This window comes from Hylaeus volcanicus, chromosome 2 (genome assembly GCF_026283585.1).
Source record: "Hylaeus volcanicus isolate JK05 chromosome 2, UHH_iyHylVolc1.0_haploid, whole genome shotgun sequence".
Taxonomy (NCBI): Eukaryota; Metazoa; Arthropoda; class Insecta; order Hymenoptera; family Colletidae; genus Hylaeus; species Hylaeus volcanicus.
Window position 1 is genome coordinate 9,415,535 of NC_071977.1, and position 21,614 is coordinate 9,437,148.

At 40.3% G+C, this 21,614-nt stretch overlaps 3 protein-coding genes across 17 annotated transcripts in view; 1 reads left to right on the forward strand and 2 right to left on the reverse strand.

Moving 5' to 3' along the window:
* The window catches only part of LOC128872909 (disks large homolog 4), a 393,187-nt gene extending 387,458 nt beyond the window's left edge, over window positions 1–5,729 (reverse strand). For 13 of the 15 annotated variants that reach the window (XM_054116084.1, XM_054116081.1, XM_054116079.1 and 10 more), the window contains exons 1-2: window positions 5,313–5,729; window positions 2,593–2,977 (exon numbers count right to left, since the gene is read on the reverse strand). The gene's annotated coding sequence lies outside the window, so the exon portion shown is untranslated. The remainder of the gene's footprint in view (window positions 1–2,592; window positions 2,978–5,312) is intronic. The other 2 variants (XM_054116078.1, XM_054116077.1) reach the window with 2 other exon arrangements.
* Window positions 1–21,614, reverse strand: part of LOC128872915 (uncharacterized) — a 233,369-nt gene that overhangs the window by 65,576 nt on the left and 146,179 nt on the right. The window lies entirely within an intron of this gene.
* On the forward strand, window positions 12,565–14,460 carry LOC128872914 (elongation of very long chain fatty acids protein 1-like). Its single transcript, XM_054116100.1, has 4 exons — window positions 12,565–12,786; window positions 13,230–13,501; window positions 13,779–14,081; window positions 14,254–14,460. The coding sequence occupies exons 1-4, from the start codon at window positions 12,741–12,743 to the stop codon at window positions 14,416–14,418; spliced, it is 786 nt and encodes a 261-aa protein (XP_053972075.1). The 5' UTR covers window positions 12,565–12,740; the 3' UTR covers window positions 14,419–14,460.

The following is a 21,614-nucleotide window of genomic DNA, read 5'->3' on the forward strand; positions in this document are numbered from 1 at the left end:
GGATCGTTTTGTAACGACAGATCGTGACGGGAATCAAAGGGCGCCATTCGAAACGGAACAGGAAACATTTAGACTGTGCGGTTTCCTTCGTGTTTCAGAGGACGTTTGTCGTGGCAACTAGTAAGCATTGAGGGTAAGCTAGTGACATTAGTCTAGGAGGATGGATATAGTGTGTTCGAACATTATAAAAGGAGAAGTTGTAATTTAAAGTCTCTTTGTGTGTCTCCTATGGCTGACCAGCATCTGCGAGCTTTTAATTTAATTTTCAATAATGCGTTGAAATTATTTTTGAGCACAAGAACCATTCTCGCAAACAAATATTGTGTACATATAACGCTAGCAGCATACCCCGATAAATCGCAGTCGTTTTTATCAAAGCATTTAGGGGTTACAGTTTGCAAAGCAGACTGCAAGCCTTTGAAAGTACGTGTTACGAAAGCTACCCGTGTCGTAGTGCATGCTCGAGTTTTTGGCAAAATCTAAAGACGTTCCCAAGAAAGAATATTCACGTCACTCCGTATAATTATAAAAGATCAGAGCCATGTCTCTATCTTAAAACATGAATTTCCTAAAAATCAAGCCAACAAGACTTGGGAATACGCGTCACGGAAAGTGCCCGCGCTATAGTGGATGTTCCCATTTTTTATAAAACTTGAAGATGTTTTAAAGAAGAAGGTTTGAAAAATTAGAGTCACCAGATAGAGTGTCACTCAAGAGTAAGAGTGACTGAAATTTCATCGATGCATTAAAAAAATAAAAAAAGAGGAAAAACCAATAAATTCGAGAATTTAAATATCACATTTCAATAGGATTGAACTCGATTCAAATGGTAAATAAAATTTCTGTCATAGACAAGAATTTATTTCCTTTCATCTCTCTATATTTGCTATTTTACATTTTAAATAATTCGATTCCTAAAATGAACACGCAACGTTATAACGCGAACTAGAACGCATGCATCGTCGAAGTGTAGAATGAAATTGAAAAAAAAAAAGCGAGCGCAAACAATAACGTAGGAAGCGACGACAGGCTCGCAGAGGAGCAAAATCGCTCGGCGTGCGGTAAACAAAAACGATGGAATAAAAAATTGGGCACGTTCGATGACGCGCGCTGGCTTCTCGTTACGTTCCGCGCCAGTTACTTGTCAGGGGACGAGCCACCTGAACCGCAGCCGCGTTTTCATTACCCGACACGTCGTCGTCACGCTTCTTCTGGCAGGAAATGAAAGCTGCTGCTTAGCTCGCGTTTCGTCAAGTCTGCTTTTGAAGCGACGCAGCCCTCGCCAGGCGGGCGGAGAATTATTCGCGAGCGGTGAAAGGAGGCTGGGAACCAAACGGGGGGTTGAGACAAGGACGGAAGGCAAGCTGCTCGTTTGAAAATTCTGTTAACCCAGTATTTTTCCCAGCCATCGCTCGCTGTACAAGTTTACAACGGGAAGCTGAGGCGTACGGATGCCCCCTTTGTTCGGGGTTCGATAAAACTGTCGTCGAACAGGAAACAGGGAGGAAGGCCAGGACTTCGTTACTTCCTTCCTGTTATTGTTCACGACAGATTTACTTAACGCCGCAGACCCCGTCCTGCGGCTCCATTCCCGGAAATTAAAGTTCTTGCTTATCGTGGGCTCTTCGCAGACTATTTAAACATGGATATTACAACGGGCCGACGGAAATCACGAGCACGGGTAGAGTTTTATATTTCGTCGCAATGAAATTCTAACGAGACCATTTTCCCGCTTGCGCGGAATTTACGCAGCCTTTTAGCGACTCGGCGGGACTTCAATCGTTGAAAAGACAACGGAACTGAAATCCTCTGTTCGCGATGAACAGTAACGAGAATATCGATCTCGTGTAATTAACCGTGGGAGCCTCGCGGGCTCCGTAAGAGGACTTGGCTTTGTCCGCTACGCGAAGTGTCTTCCAAAGGAAGCGGAAAAGTCGTTTTGCTTTCCCTGTTATATCAGACATAATGGGAAAAATGCATCCCCCTGGGTTTCTTACACTCGGTGGCATTTTCAGGCGACATGGGCTCAAAAATGCGAAAGTAATTGATCGGTAAGGATAAATATTGGGATGTCCAAACAGTTCGTGCAAATTTTTAAGACAATTTCAAAGGCATATTTGAATTTTGATATAAAGTCAATACTATAAATATCTATACCCTCTATATCTGTTGAAGAAATTTTTCTAATTTAAATGATAGGCTTCATGTTTCCACATCAATTTTCCATTATAATTACAAATTTATTTTACAAACATGTATGAATTCTTACGGAACTGACTATATTTATTGAATTACATAGGTACCATTTTGTTCCACAACCTTTCCACCATTTAAAGGATGTATACATGTTATCTGTTTTCTGGCATGTACTTTCCAGACAACCTAACATTATGTTTGCCTTTGTTGTACTCCGAGAAGGTGGAATATTTTATGCAGTACTTTTACAAAACTGACCGACCAGTTTGTTTAGTGTCTCCGAAGTGCCAGCAATTTCAGTACTCGATTCCTTCGCGTGGATCGAACGAACGAAAAGGAAAAAAAATCCTGCCACCCCCCTTAGCCGCTGATTTCCGCGGATAGGGGCTACGTTACCTCCTTTGAAGCACGAGAGAATTCATCACGCTGGAAACAGGCGAATCATCGCGCGCAACAAACCGACGGCTCTTCTTCAGCAGCATTATCCAAGATCGAGGACGGTTAAATGAAGCCGCGCACCGTTTCTCGCCAGCCAATCTCTCAGCGCGAAAGAAATACGCCTGGCGAATATTGTCTTTCGAGAACTCGACGCACTAAGTCGATTTCGCGTTCAGCATCGAACGTCGATGCCAATTCGCGAAAATAAACGCCTCCTTTTCACGAGAGTGAAGTCGAGCACTCGCTGGGGATGCGACCAGCGCGAGTCCCAAGGCACGACACGTACGATCGCATACTGCTAATCCAGATTAGAGTTCCTGGCACCGAAGACGCAGCATCCTCTCTGAAAATTCACTGGTGATCACCTGAACGACGCAAGAAATTAAGACTCCTTCGGTGGCTCTCGTGGTCACCGTATCGCACTTCTCGCGTATGCGGGTACAAATATTTTGTGGGAACCAACGCTCTCGATGTTCCAGCCGAAGCTGATACGTTAACACAATACATACGCGGGGGAATTTTCCGTCCGCGAACTCGATACATCGACCCAATGATAAAATTGTAAACATGTTAGTTCCGCGATATCGATCGATAGAGTGTAAAGGAAGGAAATTTGTTAAAATTTACAGAGCGCTTATGGAGATCTTTCAAATTATAATTTTAACAAGAATCTAATTTTAAATATATTTGTAAAATAGTTTCTCTGTAAATCAAACACAGTGGTAATGAGGTAACAAGAATTTGTATTAGTACTTTTCATAATACTTAAGCTTCCTTTTTTCAAATTTTTCATTTGTATTAAATAGGACAAGTTCCATTATAGTGCCATAACGTTTCCCACCACACGTTGATTTCTTATTGTATTCCACTCGAACAATATGAAACGCTCCAGAGTACCATAAATAGAAGGTCGAAACGGCTCTAATTAAACGCTTGGAATAGCACCGAATAATTATTATTCTGCGCCAAACGACCACTGGATTTATTTAATAAGATTGCATATACAGTAAGACTTATCATAACGCGGGCATGAAAGCGTAATGGAGCTCATAATTCTCGAATTCAGATTATATTAAATCCCACTATGAATGCGGGCTTTGTTAAATTTGAGTTCCTCCCATTGGCCCGAATCAATGGTTCAAACATCGAAAGAAAAATATTTTCATGGATGTTCTGGAAATTTTTGATACCTTCGATATTGTAGCAGTCAGAATTGGGAAGTTCGCAATACTTTTCCACGACGAGAGAAAAATAATGGTCAGTGTCGATACTACGGTGCGAAGGTACAGTGGCATAGCACGTTTCAAGAAGTAATTTATCAAAATCCGTCGACCGAGTTGAATTTATTTTATTTGCTTCCTTGACAGGCTAGCCGGTGCAAGCAATTTTTAAATTATTTCGTAATATAGAACAGTTCATCTTACGAGATAATAAATGACACGTATTCTTCATCGATCCCTGTTTAAGGTTGTGTCACGATGATTAATCGCGCCTAATTTGACATTAATGCAACATAAAGGATCATAGAGAGTCACCGCGGCAACGGCATTTATGTAAACATATTTTTTGCAGAATTAAGTAATATATTGAAGTAATAAAATGGAACTGTAACAATATAGTGGAAAAATCTGAAAATTGTAACAAATACGAGAAGCTCTAGGTTTATTTTCCTTGTACACGCGAATATTCACTTTTGTAATAGTGTGTTGCAGTTGAGGTTATGATCGAACTATACATAGTGTAAATATTCTGGTATAATAAAATGGAAAATATGGAAATGTGAGAACGATTTTGCACGAAATTTCTCTCGGGCCAAAAATATTTCATAAAATCGTTTTCGCATTCCTTGGTTTTTCATTTCATGATATTGAAGTATTCATTTTGTATACACCAGTTTAATCAAAACTTCAAGCGTGACACATCATTATTTGCCTCGTCATTTGTGCGTTCAACTTTAGTGCACAATTCAATAAACAAATTATTCTAACGATAAAGAATAGTCTCAGTTTCATCGAATCCAAAAATTGCACTGAACTGTATTATAGATATTATAGTAATAGTACAAACTGTATGAAAATGATATGTATAGAAACGTGAGCTAAGCACGAAGAAGTCAACGAAACGGCGAAGTTAGACGTTTCCTATGAACGTTTCCGAAACGCGAGATTGGACGAAAAATGTCCGTACGTCGCGACGAAGTTACTATAGCTTCAGGGAACAAACTTTCTAACGAATTTCCACCGTGTCAGATGCAACTAATTCGCGGAAAAAGCGAGGTTCGGAGGGAGGGAAACGGTCGCGCGCGATAGGTGGCAAAGTGGTCGGCGCACTTTAATAATGGAAAGTCGGGAAAGGATCGAAGCCCCCGCGGAGGTTATGAAATTCCGCGGAAGTAAGGAGGACTTATGCAACGTTCAATTTGTATAATGTATTCAAAATATGGCCACGCGAAAGTCTGCGACTCGAATTTGCAATTGTAATTTTTTTGGATTAAGCCCTGCTTCGCTCTCAGGGGCACACGCATAACGCGCCCGCGCATTTTCCATAGGTTTTCAAGTTCGAGCACGAAAATCGTTGAATATCACTGGAACGTAACTCCCACGCGAACCGAAGAAAAATCAAATGGAATACGCGCGAGCCTCGCCGCGTTGTGGGAACTAAAAAAAAAATATTTGTACCACGCCATTCGCGGAAGAGGATTTCACGAGGTACCAGGTCCTCTTCGACGATGAAAATATGCTTCACTTGTTCACCCACGGTGTCCACGGAACAACGTTGCACCTTAAATTTCTCGTCGTGGCACCGGGCAACGTTTCACACTGTAACCGTTGCATTCATTCCCCAGAGCACTGTATCAGGACCAGTCGACAGCCGCGGGCACTCGATCACAGATCACCAATCCTGAACCTCGAGTTCGACGCGCTCCGCGTTTCACCATCGACCTTTCGCGCGATCAAGTGAACAACGGTGAGAGGGGAAAAAAAAGAATGGGGCAAACAGCAAGAACGATCCGTGCACGATACGGTAACAAGTGGAAAAACTCGACGCTAGATCCGACGGTCGTTGTGGCGCGCGGCGAGCCACTGACTGCCTCCACCAATTCCACGCCTTTCCCTGTCCTCCCACCTCCGTGCACCGCCACCTACGCCGATCACCCTTGCACGCCCTCTTCGCGCTGTCCTCGACAACCCCAGGCGCAAACGCCACGACGATCCCTGTACCTCCGTCCTCCTCTATCCTTCTCAGCCACCTCATTTTCTCGCTCACTCTTCTGCCACGCTTCTCGTCCCCCTTTCACAATGCCACCCCCGTGTTATTTCATTCTTTGCATCGTTCACCGAATTCCGAACTATATTATTTTTTCCGCGGGTAAAGGTACGAGAGAGACTTGAAGGGTAACTGTAAGGGTTTTTTGATTTTAGTGGATGTTTAATAATGCGGCCTTTGGTGCCATTTAAAAGGCTGATGAAAGGATAGTTCTAAATTTTAGTGGTAGACGATTTCACGAAGCTTTTCAATTGATTGTTGAAAAATTTAGTTGAAATTAATGCAAATAAAAGGTTTATATGAGAAGGCAGAACGTTGGAACGTTTAACAACTGTTGGTCTAAGCATCATAATGGAACAAAAGCATTGTACAGCTTTTAAAAAGGGGAAGATAATCCATCTCTATAAAGATGATATAGAAGCGTTACCAGAGAGTAAATTTAAAGGTGTGGTTATTACTTTTCTTTACGCCGTACTTTCTTCAGTAACGTCAAATTGTAATAAATTACCAATAACCACACCTTTGATTTAAATAATACAGTTGATTGTAGAAATACTATATATTAAATGTTCAACATCGTTACTACTATTACATGGTTTATATTTTTAAGCTTGGGTTACTAACTTTTGGTTATAAAATATTTGTTAGTTCACATTCTTCAAATAACACGCTTTCTGGCTGTGTGGTGACTGAGTTAGTACGCAAGAATTTCGTCCAATATCGTGACGTTTTGTTCACATTCGCTTTAATTTATATCATTATCCCCCTCACACATCGTATTACATATTTATAGGATTTTACTATTGTCTTTTACTCCTACAAAAATATAATACAAATGTACATAACAAAATTATATTTCTCCCTCAACGAATAAAAGCTTGTCCAACCTGATATTTGCTGGGATAAACGTGGCAACTAAATCTCTGTACGGTGTTTCTATTTGTCGTTTATTATTCGATTAAAATTTCACCCACCTCCGACTTGCGCTCTGTTGTCTCTTGAATTTTTGTGTTCCTCGTTCCACTGGAATTTTTCCATTTTTTCTTAACAACGACGGGTTTTCTTTATTTCCATTTTTCTGGCTTCACCTCTTGTTTACACATTTCGCTATTCTCCCCTTGTCGCTCCGTTTTCTCCATTTCCATTTCACGCTCGAGCATCTCTGTTCTCTGCTCACATCCAGAACAGTGGAGCTGACGTCCCGTTACAAACCTCTCCGATCAATTGAGCGCGTAATTGATAGGTTTGCTCGATCGACATTACTCCGCCTTCCAATTATTTCATTAAGACACCCGTGCTTTAGGTCTCGAATCGTAAACACTCGGTCCCAGCACGCGGAAACGTGCGGAAAACGGTACTAAATTAAATACACGGTTGACCAGTCGATTTTCTCTGACTCGGAGGGCTTTCTACGTGGAATCGTTTGTTCCACTTGTTCGTTAGCTCCGACAAGCGGAGCCCTGGGATTACCAGCGATTCGAATCGTTTTTGGGAATTCGTTTCCTAGAAATCAATTGGACTTCGTAATCGTTTCGCCATCCACAGGCAGCTGTTCCTCACCGTTTTTGATTTACTTGACGATTCCTCGTTTGATGTATTAACGAACAGAGACTGGTGGAAATTCTCATAAATTACGCGAGAACTATAAACTATAAATTGGTCTCCAAAGGCTTCTAAATTAAAGCAAGGATTTTAGAATACCGAAGAGAATTTTTTTAGACTTTTTAAAGGCTTTTCAATTTTGAATATTTAAACAAGACATTTATATTTCGAAGCTCGAATTATAACAAATGTCCGAAGCTAGGAGTTGCATTATATCATAAATAATGAAGTAAAAAGTTACAAATTCTAAATGATACGCAGGCACGTCCTTTTGGGTGACTTCCTGAATTCTGTAAAACCTACCGTGCGGAATATGCGGTTATACAACGTGGGAACGTTACGCGCGTCCTTAATTTGGAAAGCCAGCCGGCAATAGCCTAATCCAACTCTGTCCCTCGCGTCAGTTTACGATATCTCGACTGTTATGGTTGAAACGTATATCCGGTGTATGTGCGTCACCATCCACACGTGAATCTCTAAATAGTTTCCAGCCAGTCTGTTCATTAAATATACGACTATTGTTTCAATTTTAAAAGTCGAACATTTGCACTCGAGATTTCGGCAAATCAGCGATTTACGTACACCCTAATTGCAAAAAGAACATTAATATTTCGAGGAGTTTCACTCTTAATAACTTCAAGTTTACTTCGATTATACTTCGATTACATTTCACTCCAAATAACTTCGAGTTGCTCCTAATAACTTCGATTCCAAGGAGATCCAGAAGTCCCAAATTCTACTTAGAAATTCGAGTTTTCATCCCAATACACGCGAGCAACGTCAACCTGCCAAACTAAAAGTACTCAGAAGCTCTTAATCTCGAAAATAGCGAAGAAGTCACGTACCTACCGTAAACTCGGTGCATACTCGTGTCCATAACATGTAGGAGGAGGTAATCGCGTTAAAAATTTCTCGCCAGGCGAAACGAGAGAACCCGGGAACCTGGTAAATTGCTACGCGCAAATTATCGGCTACAAATACACGCGCGAGTATTATTTTCTAAAGCTTCTCGATGCATAGAGCCGTCGAGCAAATTCCTGACCGTGTTTGACCGTTTTCGATCGCGTTTAGTTGTGTTTAAGCTGATCCCGCGAGCAGAAAACGCACGGCCAGCCCGATGTATTTATTTAATATTAACCGTACAGAATTATTTCACGCGTTGTCGCGCAATGAAAACAGTAATTCTACAACGAATCGCAGTTGTAGGACTGCCGCGACCGGAATTCCGCCATTTCTTCCTGCGTCGTTGTCCTGTCGAGCGCAAACACCCCATTTCCCACTATTTTGCCTTCGCGCCACTACGAAACGCCGGGTGTATCGTTTTACACGACCAGTTCCCGCTTGTTTGCGCGACGTTCCAAACGATCGTCTGGAATGAAAAGTAATATTCCACTGGGACTCGGACGTTATATGTAGAAGTAAACTCTTATTCAAACGGTTTTTCGAATAAAATTTTCATTTCGCTTGGCGCTTTTGTTGTCGTGGTTGGTATTACTTGAGTAATAGTGACCAATATTTGTACCGATTCTCAATCATTTTTATGAAAAATATAAGCGTCTTTGCCGCAGGCTGTTTGAATTTTCCGAGTATTATAATTAAGCTGAATTTCTCTGATCTTAACGGTCAGACTAGAATTAGACGTAAAACGAGAATTTTTGAAAAATAAATGAGTATTGTCATCTCTGTGTGTATGAACTTGCAGAGAAAGCAAGGCAATTGCTTGCTTTTCAAATTCTCATATTCAATTCTGACCACCAAAGCGAAAGCGTCATTCAGCAGGTGAAATGATTGTTGCTCCTCTCCATTTGTTTCACAATCGTTTTTGCAATTTCGTTCCAGTAACCGCAACGACAACCGTTCAATTTTTCCCTGCGCATTTTTGTTGTTATGCCTGTGGCGTCTGTTTTAAAAAAAGAAACACGAAAACACCATATCTGTTTCCATATGTGCCAAGCACTCGTAAATTGGTGCTATTTTAGAATACTGTTTAATTTCTGGGAACATAACATTACTTCGCACACGGAACACAGACCGCGGACGATTTCATCCAACGGGGCAGTTACGTTCGAACTGTTCATCCGCAATAGCCAAGCTGTAAAGCAAATGGATGTCCTTTGTATCGTAAAGATTGGAATTTTCCATTGCTGTCTTGCGGATTTCTAACGAAATATTCAAAGAAACGTTTCCTGGTTACACTGTGTCGCTCGTTGACGCGAAATTAATTCGAGAACGTGGCAATGAGTTCGCTAAACCCGGCCAATAATGATCCCGCTGACAGACGAGACCTCGATCCACGAGATGACCTGGTTTTCCCTATTCAAATCACCTCGCTCGATCCACTCCATCTTCATTCTCATTTTTTCCCAATGAATTCCGCGCGTCGTCGCAGTTTCCCGACCGCGGCGCCGTAAATCAAAAGACAATCGAAAAGAAAATACGATCAGACGTCTCGTCAGGGGTTGGGGGGTAGGTGCTGCCACGACCCAGCCGACAGAAATGAAGTGTCAACAACAGCGAACGAAACGACCCTTCCTGGTTCGCGTTCGTGTCGATACATCGTGTTCCATTCCTCCTACCTCGTGCAGCACACCGACCATGTTGGTGTAAATTACGTTCCCGTCCCAGTGTTTTCGCCGCGAACTGAGACCACGGGCCGAGGGTTTCCCCAAACGTAGACGCTTGAGGGTAATAAAATAAATTGCAGCACTTAGCCAGAGGCTCCCAGGCTACCGACTCCTCCTGCAGCCCATCCAGCCTAGCTGCCAGCAGAGTTACCACTTTACTCCTAGCAGCTTACGTCGGCTAAGCTGCCTCGATTAGCGATGCTTAATACATCCCTCCGCCAACGTGAATTCTGAAACATCCCTTCGTATCAAAATTGCAGAAATTTCTGTCGTAGCGAGATAATCTAAAAGTTGTGAAAGCTTCCGGAAGGGGTGAGGACATTTTCCTACAAACTTAGTAAAAAATTGGGAACTTTGATAAATTATTTGTAATTCACTGGTGTAATATATCTGCTATGGGTTTTTGGTATCTCTTTCGAGCTGCCAATTCTGCATCTATCTCCTTTTTTTCTAAGAATAATTTCGTCAGCTTAACAAAATATGCTATTCTATTGGTGGTTCGTTCCTTTATTGCGAAGTTTTGCTGTAATTCTACTACAGCCTCAGGCACGGAACAATGCTGAGATCGAGTATCGGGTGATCGAAATTTCCAAGATTAAAGGACTGCCACTCGGAATCTGAGACCTGGGTTCAATATTGGGTTTGGGCTCTTGAATATTTAAGACTCGTCGGGGAACAGCGTGCCAGAAGTCGTCTGCCTTGTGTTTGCGATCGCTTTGACACCGTCAAAGTGTAAATGGGCCATAAAAAATAGTTGAAACGAGGTCGCTAAATTTCATTTACATCACACTACAGCGATCTTTCATTGCCCTTTGAGGACTTCTTCACCCATTCGAACGCTCCTGCCGGGGACCGAGCGAAACTAAATGTTCGAATTGCCATCTATTCCCTCGAGACAGCTTTCGTCGACCGAACTACCTCAATCAGCGATACTTAACATATTCCCTAGGGAACTTCTTGTAGCCAACCCCGTGGCAACTCATCGATTCTTCGCGGGATCTCCACCATTTGCGTAGAGGCTCCTTGCGAACTTCTCAAGGGCCGTCCAATTTAGCCCAGAATTCATCGTTGAGTGACCATGAAGGAAAATTTCAAACGAAATACAAGCAGCGCTCTAGTTAACAAGAAGAAGTAGGGTCATTAGCGACGTTCCAATTTTGCGTGCACGGGGTGTTTATTTACTGATGGTATACATTTTACGGGGGATTACTTGACAGGCTAATAGAAAACCAAAACCAAAAGTAAGGAAACTAAGTTTCAGCCTTTAGATGTCATCAGTAGACTGCGGATTTTTATACATTTATAGGAAACTTGAATGTGCAAGAACCTACAAAATGCAAACAATATGCAAGAATATAAAAAAGATTGAAAGTAAAGTTCTACTAGAAAAGAATAAATGAAATTCAAACAAACTATTCTCGATATGACCTGAAACTAGCCAGTTCATTCTCGACTGATTCAGATTGACAGATATCGTAGGTTATCACCACCCAATATTTCTAACCTCAAGTTTACAATTCTATACCATAGACTTACATGCGTTGATCAGTGTACAAGTAGGTTAAACCATTTTTCCAAAGGAATCAGGACTTAAACCTCACAATAAGAACTTCCTATGATAGTTAAAATTCATCCCTGTGGATAAACGCATAGTTTCGATTCAAATTAAATCGAAATTAGCGAACTCGTGTTCAGGGTCAAGCGGAAACATTTCATAAATACGTGTTATGTAAATTCAACAATAATGTGTTACGTAATAGACGAAATTAAGAAACATTTAATACGCGCATTTTCGATCGATTGTTCCCACGCAATTCTTTGCGCATAAATTAATTTGATATTCATTCAGTCGTGGCAAAACTATTATCGAATAAACCTGGAACGAGCGTCACATTCGTCAGGAATTATGATGAACGAGATGCTAATACGAATGGCATCAAATAAAGAAATTCTTGACCACGGAATTGTTTCATAACTATTCATTGTTCATTCACAGTCATTAATTCATTGACATTGTCTGTTGGATTTTCTCAAAAGCTTATGGACTTCGAGATCTTCCAAATAATTTATAACATTTAATAGCTACATGATCGTGTTCCTGCACATTTATATAACATTTGTTTGTTAGGGGCTGAAGTCGAATTTCCTAAAATAGTAAGAGTTCTCGATAAAGGCAACAAGTCGAAGACAGAGGTGTGTGCTCCGTCACTGGTCAATTGCTGATGGAAATAAAATCCGTAAGGGGATATTAATGTGACGACGCCCCACCTCGTTTAACTTTACGTATTGGCTTGACAATAGCTATGTGATCTCGTGGTATTTTAAAGACCTTACGCGCTTTAAATGAATGTACATATTAACTGAGAATACCGTGACACGGATTTACATTGTGCGTACAAAGGCCACCTTTATAAATACGCTTCGCACGGACCGATCCCTGAACATTTAAGCTAATATACTAATCAGGTTTGGTTTAATACGCTTCTATGTGTATAACATAGTGTACACTCTACGTGGCACCGTCCCGTTATAAACATAAAAGCGTAAGTTGCTGGGTTAAGTTTCCCGTGTGATTCGTGTGTTTTGAACAAGGAAAAACGGCGAACGCTGAAAATGGGAATTGCGGAGTTGTACGATTTTTATTGGAATCAATGCGCTGGTGAGTAATTCGATGAAGTTAGAAGATAGATATCAGACAGCAAAAAAATTTTAAACGAAAAATATTAAAAGTCTTATAGTCTTGATGTTTTTCTTTGTGTCAACGATTGAGATATGAAAGTGAGTTGTCTAGAGTCCTCTTTCCTTAACGATAAATTGAAAATTTATTCTCAATGCTTCAAGAACGTAACAAAGTTTAATTCCACCCTTTTGAATAGAAGTTTATTTTTATGGCAAAATTGTGCTATTTTAAGGCATATCTGTCCCAAAATTCAATAGTGCTACTATTTGAACTTCGTTAAGCTTGTACGATCTCGAGTCACAGGTCATCGTACTCGTCTATCTACGAGAATTGTCTTTCAGAGCAGACAATTCTGAATTAAAGTTGAATTCCCAGAAAATTAACAGTTCCAAGATTATAATTCCAATTACTTGTAATTTCAGATCCACGAACGAACCATTTGCCGTTCGTTAGCTCGCCCATTCTTATCCCGACCATTATATTCACGTATCTGTACTTTGTTTTAAAATATGGACCGGAGTATATGAAGGACAGGAAACCGTACAAATTGAAAACTTTCATAAAATACTACAACGTCTTCCAAATCATCGCCAATGCGTGTATAGTGCAGCAATTCATCAGCGTTGGTTGGTTCACCGAAATATCAGTATTTTGCGAATTACCAGACTACTCCTACAAACCTGGTCCCTACAAGGTACTTAGAGATCAACGTAATCATGAAACCATATTACAATAAGTCGCCTGAAATCATTGCATGAACACGATATATTGAACATTCTATATAAGTTAACATTCGCTTAAATATACTAATTAAATCGTGACTATTTTATCCTTTCGTTCTTTAAATTGAGAATTATATTAATTTATATTATTTATTGTGATATATCTGCAACTGTGATACATATTTCTTTAGAATATAGTCGCTAATATTCACGATTAATGTTTCGTATCGATTCGTTTTGTCGTTACAGCTGGCTCACATAATGTGGCTCGGGACAATAATGAAATTAATCGACTTGGTCGAAACGGTGGTATTCGTGCTGAGGAAAAAGGACAGTCAAGTCTCCTTTTTACATCTGTACCATCACATATCGACGCTGCTGTTGTCTTGGTACATAACGAGATACTACGCAATTGCCATGGCGTCGTTTACGCTTTTAGTAAACTGCACCGTCCACGTGATCATGTACACCTATTATTTGTTCAGCGCATTTGGCGACAACGCGCAGAAACTGTTAAACCCGTTCAAACCTCTGCTGACCATCACTCAAATGGTAAGCATTGATCGGAAAAGTTGGTACCTTCCTTGTACAATGTTTGACTTTTTAGTTTGACCTTTCAGTTTGACCTTCAAGATCCATTAAAATTATTACATGTAAATTCCTAAATGTATAATCCTCGATTTCTGATACTAAATTAACGAACACTATGCCACTTTCTCAACAGGCACAATTCGTCATCCTGCTGCTGCAGCACTCGCAATCGTTTTTGCCATCGTGTCCAGTGTCGAGGGTGCCAGGCACGATATCTGGGATTAACCTGATCATGAATTTCGTCCTATTCTACAACTTTTACCAGAGAAGGTACAAGCCACAAGGAAAGAAGAGTTGAAACAGCATATACTGTATCTTTCAGTTACAAGTGTTAATGTTCTTTGCTGCGTTTAAACCACGACACTACCCACGATTATATCATCCTGCAACTTTATACCAAACGAGTAATCCATATGTACTATTCGAAAATACGGAACGAAAGTTCTGTACGAAAATATTTGTTCACAATAGTACGTTAGTAAGTAACAATTTAACATTGTTACTATTGTAAATAAAGCATGAATATTGAACGCCTATCGTATGTAAAACAGAGATTCCACTGAAAGAATACAATCAAAGTCAAATTCAAATGATACGCGACACCCGACGATTACCATATTCAAATCCATAGAAAAGATAACAATAGAGTGAAATTACATACGCGAGTGCGTCTATATTTGCACGAATTAAAATCGAACACAGTGTTTCATTTCTATGGGCGCGAACCTCTGGCTCGCTGTCGTCGATTGTAATAACAGTACGCGTACTAGATAAAGAGGAGAAGCGATCAAAATTCAGAGCTATGGACGATAGATAAAATAATTCTTATCGAGGGAACAAATAGAGAAGGCGACTAATGCTTTACACGATACTCTAAAATATTTAATTAGACACATATAGTGAATTAATAATTTTGCACTTACACACATACGTTCTTCTATGAGTTTCTGCTGTTTCCAAAAGACAAGCCAAGAATTTACTCACCTGAAACATAGAAAGACACGTTAATATAATCTCTGCGAACAAGAGCAGTTGTGGTAGTATTTTATTAGGAAATAATATTTCTTTTTAGTAGGATATGTGTACAAAGAATTTCCTGACAATTCAACAATTTCTGAGATGTTGTAATGATTCAAGAAATTTCCAGAATCGCACTGGACTTCATTCAATCGATCAACCGTGCTTGCATCCGATAGTCTTCGGAACTGAAACTTTCAGTGAATTAATTGCATTCGAATATCCTATTCAAGTTTGTCAATAAAGATCTCGAGATACGAAGAGACTCTTTTCGAGAGGCTCATAAAATATAAGTCCACGTTCTTCGAGCAGTCAATTAAGATTAAATTTAAAAGGATATTCAGAAACTTCGTCGAAAGTATTCTTATTTATTGTGCCTTGTCGATTGTAAATGTTTTTAGTAGCTCGATCGTAGAATAAAAAATTTGTTTGAAGAGATTTAAATAAAAATGCAAATAACGAAGCGAATGGTGAAACAGTTTCTGAAATTCAAGTGTGTTGGAACAGAAATGGGCGAATGAATAAAACAAAGGTATAGAAATTAATTCGCGACGTTTATCTGATTTAATACTTCGATTTTTGCTCCTGTCTATTGTGAAATCATTTATTATGTATTTTAAATTCTAATTTTCGATTAATGAGCAATGAATAAACAGTTGTTTGATAAACGAAACTTGTATCCAAAGAAGAATTGTGCCCATTCCTGTTTCGAATCAGAAATTTATTCAAATTATGTAGTACGAATAAAAAACGCTTCGCGTAAAACTGAAGTCAAAAACAGGAACAAAACCACGAACAATTTGATCAGGTCAATGACAGCTTGCGATGCTGTTTCTGCAAATACCGAGCGTTTTTAATTAATTTCATCGTTTTCAACGCGAAAATCAAAATACAACGAGACGGGCACAGCGAATTCAATTTTCAGTGTGCAGCGATATGAAATGGATGATACAAACTTTGAGGAAACCATTCAATTTATCACCTTCCATTTCTAGTTGAGAGATTAATTATGGCTCCCGTGGCGGGATCGCATTTCAATAGGAAGCCTTAAAAGATTAGGTTTCAGTGTGTATCTTCAAAAGATTGAATTTCAAAGTGCAACTCATGATGATATAGTATAGCAAACCTGAGAAATTGTGTTCCTCGGCATTACAAACGACAAAAAAATGCAATAAGCGACGAAGATAAATGAAAGCCAAAAAGAATGGCCAAAGAAAAACAAAAACTTGTGAAGCTGTTCGTGAAAAATAAACCTGTGGCATAATATAATACATCTTTCTGTCGCTTTAAATACAATCTTACTCTTGATTTCATTTGATCGAATTTAATTTCCTGATCATTAATTTAATTTGTGACAACTGTTTATCCACTGACTAGATGGGCCCAATGGTCCTAAGCAATTTTTCCACTGGAAAACGTTCCGTCAAGATAAACTTATAATTCCGCTGCAATTCTTGAGAAATAAAAAAGTCAAGAATTCAAAAGCAGGACTTTGCAAACATTTAGACATCGAAGTAAATGTTAAGTTCGACAAAGAATACCTTCAGAAAAAGATACATCGAAGTTACCGATAGCAATACGAACGAAATAAGTCGCCGGAGCTTCTTGGCGATGGTTTCCAATAACGACATCGACCCAGTCAGGACTAATCCTTGTAATTCTGCAAGCCAAAGCTCGATAACGTTTCTCGTTCTGGAGCATCGTCGACATCTTTAACCGATCGATAATTACCAAGCAGAAAACGTTTCTGGGCTCGTACCGTTCCGCTTTACGTGCCATTAGATTCAGAGAATCCTAATTCCGGTTCGTTGCGGTGCGCGCTCGAGCAACCAGGATGATAAGAGCCAGGTCGAACGGACCTGTTTCTCAACGTCCAGGACGTTCGCTCCACGGATCGTCGGTATCCTCTGGTGACTAAAAATCGACGGTCGGTATAACGTCGGCAGCTTCAGGAGCCCCAGAAGCCTCGTAACAATGGAAATATCTTAGCTGGAAGCGCACTACGTTCCTGAAATTATTTTCGACGATCGTCGAGGCTCCCGACATTTTATCGCCCGCTACGCTTACGGACGACCCTCGCCAAGTTTACCAAGCGAAACGAGCGTCCTCGAACTTCTATTAAGCGAAGCAATTTTTTGAACTTTCATAGAGGGTCGTCCGTAACTATTAATTCCGAGCCATTGAAGCGGGAGGCCTCAATTACCGAGATCCGGGCCGAAAAATCTTCCGCTTAATTTACTGCTTATAATTTGGCCTCGCGAATCGGCCGCGAAGACGACGTCTGAAACCGCTAGGTGCTAGCTCGAGCGAATTTTAGCGAAGAATTTTCATGAAAGATCCGCGAAACTTCAAAATGAACTTCCCATCTCACGCGCTGGTGAAATCCATTCGTTGAATTTTTCCTTAGAAATCCAAAGTCACTTCAGCCGACATTTATTACGGTCTCCAGTTACCTCGCGCCTTGGGAGGGAAAATAAACTTTAAAGTGACATATTTGGGATTTCTGTTCGGGGAGAAGCAGACGATACAGTGGATTGATTCTTTTCGAAGCTGATGGTATGCGCGTGGAAACGCTGTATGTCTTTTTTCAGTGCAGTTTTGATACTGTCATGTGTTACACGAATTTATGAAAAGCATTTTGTGACGTGTCGTACTTTATATAAATTTTTTTAGGGTTTCAGAAGATGTCTTTCATCATTAGAAGATGATTTCTCAACGCGTAGAAGGTAATAACGCGTTAGTTTGCCTAACTATTTGGCCAATAAAACCATCCAAAAAAAATTTCACTTAAGCCCCATCGTTTTAACATACCTTATAGTTTCAGAATTCCCGCGAACACTGTATAGAAGAAGAACGATGGAATTCATCGCTTGGAAGTAATCGCGCGATAATTTCATACCGCCAGGGGGGTGCAAAACCTCACAGACACTCTAACGAACATGTTTCTCGTAGTTTCGGCTCCACGTGCGCTTTAAAAGCCCATTATCTAACAGAATTCGTTTCGCGGCCGCGTCCCCTCCTTCTCGAATAACTGAGAAACCTATGCCAAAAAATAACCGTATAAAAGAAAGAAACAAATTGCAGTGTCCCACTGCGTTAAAAGCTCATATTTTTGCAAAATTGCAGCGAATATTTGGTCGAAATGGCACGCTGGGAAAAAATAACGGTTCAAATTTTTCCTCCGCAAACGATTTCGTAGCGTAGCCATCAAATAGTTTACCAGTGTTCCTTGTTTTCTGTGGAATTAAAAGTACCTCAAGTATTTACGTGGCACGAGTCCCAAGCACGATAAAACCGATTTACAGAAATTAAACCTGTTGGAGTCTGTTTATGTCTGAATCGCGAGTTACCATTTAATACTCATTTTATCCTGCGTTTTTGATACGTAAATCATTGATTCATAGACGCTTGATAACAAATTCTCGGGCAGAATAATTCACGAAACTAGGAGTTCCAGACATCAAAGACAGTCCGACTTCGAAGTATGAAATTGCCAGGCGAAGGATGCAAAGAGCGTTTCTCCATCTCCCACAAAGCTTTCAGTAAATTTTTCTTTTGTAGAATAACGAAAATCGAAATTACTTTTCTGCCAGCATAAAAGTTCAAATATGAGTTTCACGTTCAATTTAATAATCAGCTGTGATCCGTATGGAGGCACGCGAAGATTTAGATCAGCGATGGAGAACCGTTTTCGTATTAGACAACCACATATCGCTGAACTGTATGGAGAATAGATGTTGTCGGAAGTACGTGAATGGGATTCCTCGTAAATGGAGCCTCGTAATAAAAACTTTCATTCTACATTTGCGAATTGTTCTGTAGATGGCCACATGAAGCCTGAATAACGTACGTCCTCTCACCTTAGTTCAAGTAAAACTCGCACACACTCGTACGACCGCGATCAAAAGCTTCAGGAAGCGTAAAGATCCATAAAGTTTTGAAGGATGCCAGAAATTGGAACAGAAACGAGTAGTCTCGATGCAGCCGTGAGAATGCAAATATCAATATTGCTACGTGCAGAGGGATATGCAATAGAACGGTAAAAGACAGAGACGCAGAACTCGACAATTGAGAGATCGACGTAAGCGTTTTAAACAAGTATACCCGCATCGCTTTTGTTCCCCGTGGGCTGTTATATCGTCACTTTGCACTGTGCCTGCCGCGACCATTGTTCTTCCCTATGAAACGCCGGTTGACATACTTGCCTACGTCGACGGTTCCCTCCTGAACAATGTAAAATAGCTAACTAATACGTATCCACTGTCGCCGTTAAATGAAACAACCCCTCGCCGCATTATTCAATTCGCTTTCGTTAACGAGAAGGGACTGTCGAATCAATTTTCGATTTCAGCGCGCGCCCCTAATCAGAAATTTCTCTACAAAGTAAGTAATGGAAATAAAACAGTCTGTGAGAACATTGTCAAATATACAGAGAGGCTCCAAATAAATATTCTGTCTATACTTAAGACGAATAGATGCATAAGTTTCAGCCACATATTTCTAGAATTATATGATTAATTAGCTACCCATATGGATCTTCAATTGGCCACGATACGAGACTGAATTTTAAACATCTAGCCAGGTACTAAAAGTTGCGTGTCGGAATTAAAGAGTGGAGTATCCACCGAGGTGTATTTTAGAGTAAGTACGGGTAATTCGGGTCATTTGTTGTTAAGAGCCAGGAACAACAGAGTCGCTTAGAAAACAAAGAACGAAAAAGTTTCCGAGCGTGGCTGATACAAAACGATATTTCTCTTTCGGGCGGAAAAAGCGTACGTGCGATAAGACGTGGAATTACCCCGCGTAGTAAAGACCAGCACCATTGTTAAGAAACGTCATACTCTGGGAAAGAACTCGATTACTCCTGCTCCACGACTCGGCCCGATGAAATATTGCGGGTCGCGTTTTTATGGTAATAATAAGGACGACGATTCCACACCCCTCTCGTTTAAAACTTTCGCGAGCGTTGATTTAGAATAGCAAAAGAAACTGGTGGCCAAAGCAGCGGAGATAAACTGGGAGAGACGAAGCGAAGCAGATCTGGAAAATATAAATAGGGCAAATTAATAACGGAGATTTAAGTTAAAAGTAATTCCCACCATTACTTTTCATGTATTTCTCGCACATCTTTTTATATGCATTCATTTTCTCGGGCAATAAAACGTTCTATCTAAATCTGTCCATTTCCATTTCGGCAAGAGATTCTTTTTGAAATTTCCACTTTAGCAAAAAGCTGTTCTCTAGAACAGAATACGTAGTTATAAATTACTATTTTATAGTTTCATAATAGCTCGTGGAAGTATATAGCTCGTCCGTAAGAGTAGAGTGAATAATAAAGTTCTATTAAATCATTCCCTTCGGTATCTTCCAGAGGATTCCCGCGATATTGCAGGGACACGTGCAACATGCAATATTTGCACCTGTTCGATTCGGAGAAGCAACGGCGTCGAATATTTGCAAGGGCTTCACGTGTCGTGTAACGTCCCACGGTTTTCACCAGCGCAATAATAAAACACGAGAAAGTGGCACGATGAACGCGAACTTTCAACGGAAAGCAGAGGAAATTCATCGTTCGATCGAAAATTTCCACAAGGTAATGCTTCGCCTAAATTGCTCGCGTAAATGACTAATTGCCATTACGTTCCTCGCGCGCATCCGGCAGGTGGATTAAACTTCTGCAGGTTACCAGAGTTTCCTGCCGGTGTGTACCATGTATGCTGATACGTATACGTGTACACGTCCATTCAAATTAGTTCAAACGCCGTATGCACCGCCAATTTCTCGTGGGCAATTGATTTCGTTCGCGTCTCAAGCAGCGAAGCCAGCGAGCCACCGAAAAACACTTCACAAGTGTGGACGATCGGAGCAATGCAAATTTATCGTCACGGTAAATTATGCTCCTTTTTTTTTAAAGATTCTCAACATTTTATCTTCCGTTTTATTCTATTTAAAATTGAATACACAAGCTCCACTTGAATATTGAAATTTGTATGTTTTCGATATTTCCCTTCGATTATTAACGAGTGTAAAGGTCGCTCTAAATAATGGTTATTATACGATTCCAGACGACGTTTCATTTCTAGATGTTTAATGTATTCGACATCTACGCGAGGAGCAAAAAGCTTTTCAAATGCACGGTCGACCACCTTCTACTCCGCGTGGTCGATCAAAGGCATCGAAATTAATGAATTTGTCGCAGAAAAAGCGTCGAAGGCTGTGCAGCTCACGTGTCGACGAAGCTTTTAAATTAAATATCGATCTGACACAACGTGTGTTGCCAAACACGCGACGTGGACGAAAATAATACTCCATGATGTTTCGTTCCACCAATAACGTGATCGCGAACGAAAACGAAGGAAAGAAATGTTCAATTTGCTTCTTACATTTCAAGATCAAACAAATTTATAATGGGCGAGCAACTTTGACGAATTGTTTATTCAACACAAACATGATACATTGTAGTGTAAATAGAAAAAA